The sequence below is a fragment of the Myzus persicae genome, unplaced genomic scaffold (assembly GCF_001856785.1).
Source record: "Myzus persicae strain clone G006 unplaced genomic scaffold, MPER_G0061.0, whole genome shotgun sequence".
NCBI lineage: Eukaryota > Metazoa > Arthropoda > Insecta > Hemiptera > Aphididae > Myzus > Myzus persicae.
In genome coordinates, this window is record NW_019102381.1 from 121 (window position 1) to 2,763 (window position 2,643).

At 38.1% G+C, this 2,643-nt stretch overlaps 2 protein-coding genes across 2 annotated transcripts; both read right to left on the reverse strand.

Moving 5' to 3' along the window:
- Nucleotides 1-225: 225 nt before the first annotated feature.
- LOC111031980 lies at nt 226-1,342 on the reverse strand (the record flags this gene model as incomplete). The annotated part of the gene is made up of 1 exon (XM_022312133.1): nt 226-1,342. A coding segment is annotated over exon 1 (1,117 nt), but the record flags the coding sequence as incomplete, so codon positions are not given.
- Nucleotides 1,343-1,432: 90 nt separating this feature from the next.
- On the reverse strand, nt 1,433-2,584 carry LOC111031979. Its single transcript, XM_022312132.1, has one exon. It carries the CDS (start codon nt 2,582-2,584, stop codon nt 1,433-1,435), a length of 1,152 nt encoding a protein of 383 aa, XP_022167824.1.
- Between the last annotated feature and the right edge of the window lie 59 nt (nt 2,585-2,643).

A 2,643-nucleotide genomic window follows, 5' to 3' on the forward strand; every position in this document is an offset into this window, starting at 1 on the left:
ATATTTTAAGTGGTGCTACCTTTGACTTTGCGCAAATTAATCGAACCGTATGTTTGTTATTCATGTCCGTACAACGTAAATACAAACAACATCCATATGCCTTAATACTTGCGTCCGCGAAACCGTGTATTTGTATATAGTGTATTTCATCGTTTATCGTAATTTGACGCGGAATTTTAATTGCATTTAGATGCGATAATTCGGATTTGTATTTATACCACTCACTGCTTATCCTTTCCGAAACCGGTTCTGACCAAAATAAACCATCTTTCCATAACTCTTGCATGATTAATTTTGCACATACTATTACCGGACCAATTAATCCGAGTGGGTCGTATATACGTGCAATATCGGACAATATATTGCGTTTAGTAAGAGGCGTTACTAACGAAGTTTCGTTAATCTTATATTTAAGTTCGTCGGTGTGAGAGTCCCAATATAGACCAAGTATTCTAGTTACATCATTACTGGTCTCTTGAAAATCCACTAAGCCGACATTGTTGTCGAAACTATCTCGAATTATATCCGAATCGTTAGACGCCCATTTACCTAGCTCTAATTTAGCAGTAGACATTAATTTTATAAGTGCATTGCGTATCTCGATTGCGTCTTCCTTTGTAGCTGCACCGCTGATAAAATCGTCCATATAAAAATCCCGTGCAATTAATGGTGCTACTGTTGGATATTGACCTTGTCCGATTTCCGATAATCTTTGTAAACAAGCCGTCGCGAGATAAGAAGCAGGTACTGTACCATAGGTGACAGTGTTTAATCGATATATCTTTATAGGGTCATTAACGTTCTCTCTCCACAATATACGTTGATAATCACGATGTTTCTTACAGACCTGTATCTGTCGGTACATTTTTTTTATATCGGCAGTTACCACAAAATTATGCGTGCGAAATCTGGCTAATATGTGAATTAATTCCTCTTGTATTGACGGTCCCTTTTGCAGTACGTCGTTTAAACTAAACCCACTTTCTGTTTTTGTTGAGGCATCAAATACTACGCGTAATTTTGTTGTGAGACTGTTTTCATTTTGGACGCAATGGTGAGCTAGATAGCACATACGACCGGGCAATTCGATTTCTTCGTTATCCATATTCTGTGTCATATGGTTTAATTTTTCATATTCGGCCATAAACTTTACGTAATCCCCTTTCAGCGAGGGATTTTTTATAAACCGCCTTTCTATTGCGAATAATCTTCTTTTTGCGATGTCGTAAGACTTGCCTAATTTTGAGACGTTTCCGCGGAACGGCAGATGTACAACAAATCGACCGCTCTCGCTGAGACTAACATTTTGCTTGAAATGTTGTTCACAAGTTTGTTCTTCCATCGTGTAAGGTTTGCTTTGGCCGTAATCCTCGATGCGCCAAAACTGTTGTATTACATTTTCTAAAGACTCATATTTGTTTTCATGAATATTTTAGTGACTGTTTGAGGCATAACAGGAAATCGTGTTTTTTATGTTTGTGTCGTTTGATGTTAAACCAGAAATAATATATCCAAATTTAGACTCGCGATATACAGGGCCATTTGCATCCGGTTTATACTGCTGAGCTCCCACAATATCATAAAAATGACGTGCTCCAATTAATATGTCAATTTTTTGAGGAACGTTATATGACGGATCCGCAAGTGTAATCATTTCGAGTTTAACTTCACTTTTGGACACCCTTCGCGCGGGTAAATCTCCCGTGATTTTTGGAACAATTAATAATTGCGTGTTTATTTCATAATCACTCACGCGCGATTTGATTCTTAACGATACCGTTGCCGTCACGTTCTGTTTTGAACTCCCAATTCCGTAAACAATATGATTTGTCTTATGTTTATTTAATTTTAAACTGTTTACCAACTCCGAACAAATGAAATGATTAGTAGACCCCGAATCGAGCAATGCCCGGGCGTAAGTCTTTTCGCCGTTTAAGCCGAATACTTCTACTACCGCGGTACCTAGCAACACGTTATCGGTCTCATTAGCGACATGTGCTGTCGTTGATGACGTCGTCGCCGTCTGTTCACCTTTATCTGTGTTTACTACCTGTTCGTTGATACTAGGTTTTTGGTTTAAATGTAACATCGTATTATGTGGTTTATTACATTTAAAACAATATTTACCAAAACATTTACAACCGCTGTGTTTGCGTAAACAAATTTTGCACAGCTCTAGTTGGACTACCTTGTCAATACGATCACGTGTAGATAAAGCAGTAAATACGGGACATTTATAAATGGTGTGCGGCTGATTGCACGCATAGCATACAGCCGTAGCTGTCGATGTAAATGCCGTTGAACTTGTTGCGGCTTTGTATTTATTATTTTTACTAAACTTTATAAGACCTTTTTCCTTTACTGCAGACTCTGTATTTATATATTTCGACGATTCAATGGATTCGGATATTTGGAATCGATCCTCTATGAACTGGATTAATTCCGTAACAGACGGTATTTTGTCCTTAACCGATTTAATCTCCCACTCTTTTAACGTCTCGTTGTTTAATTTTGAACACAGTATATGCAACAACAGCGGGCCCCACTCTTTCGGCTTCTGTCCAAGCGTTTCTAGAGCTTTCATATTGCTGACGAGATCGTCAGAAAATTGACGTAATTTTGTAGAGTTGCTCTCGTTTATTG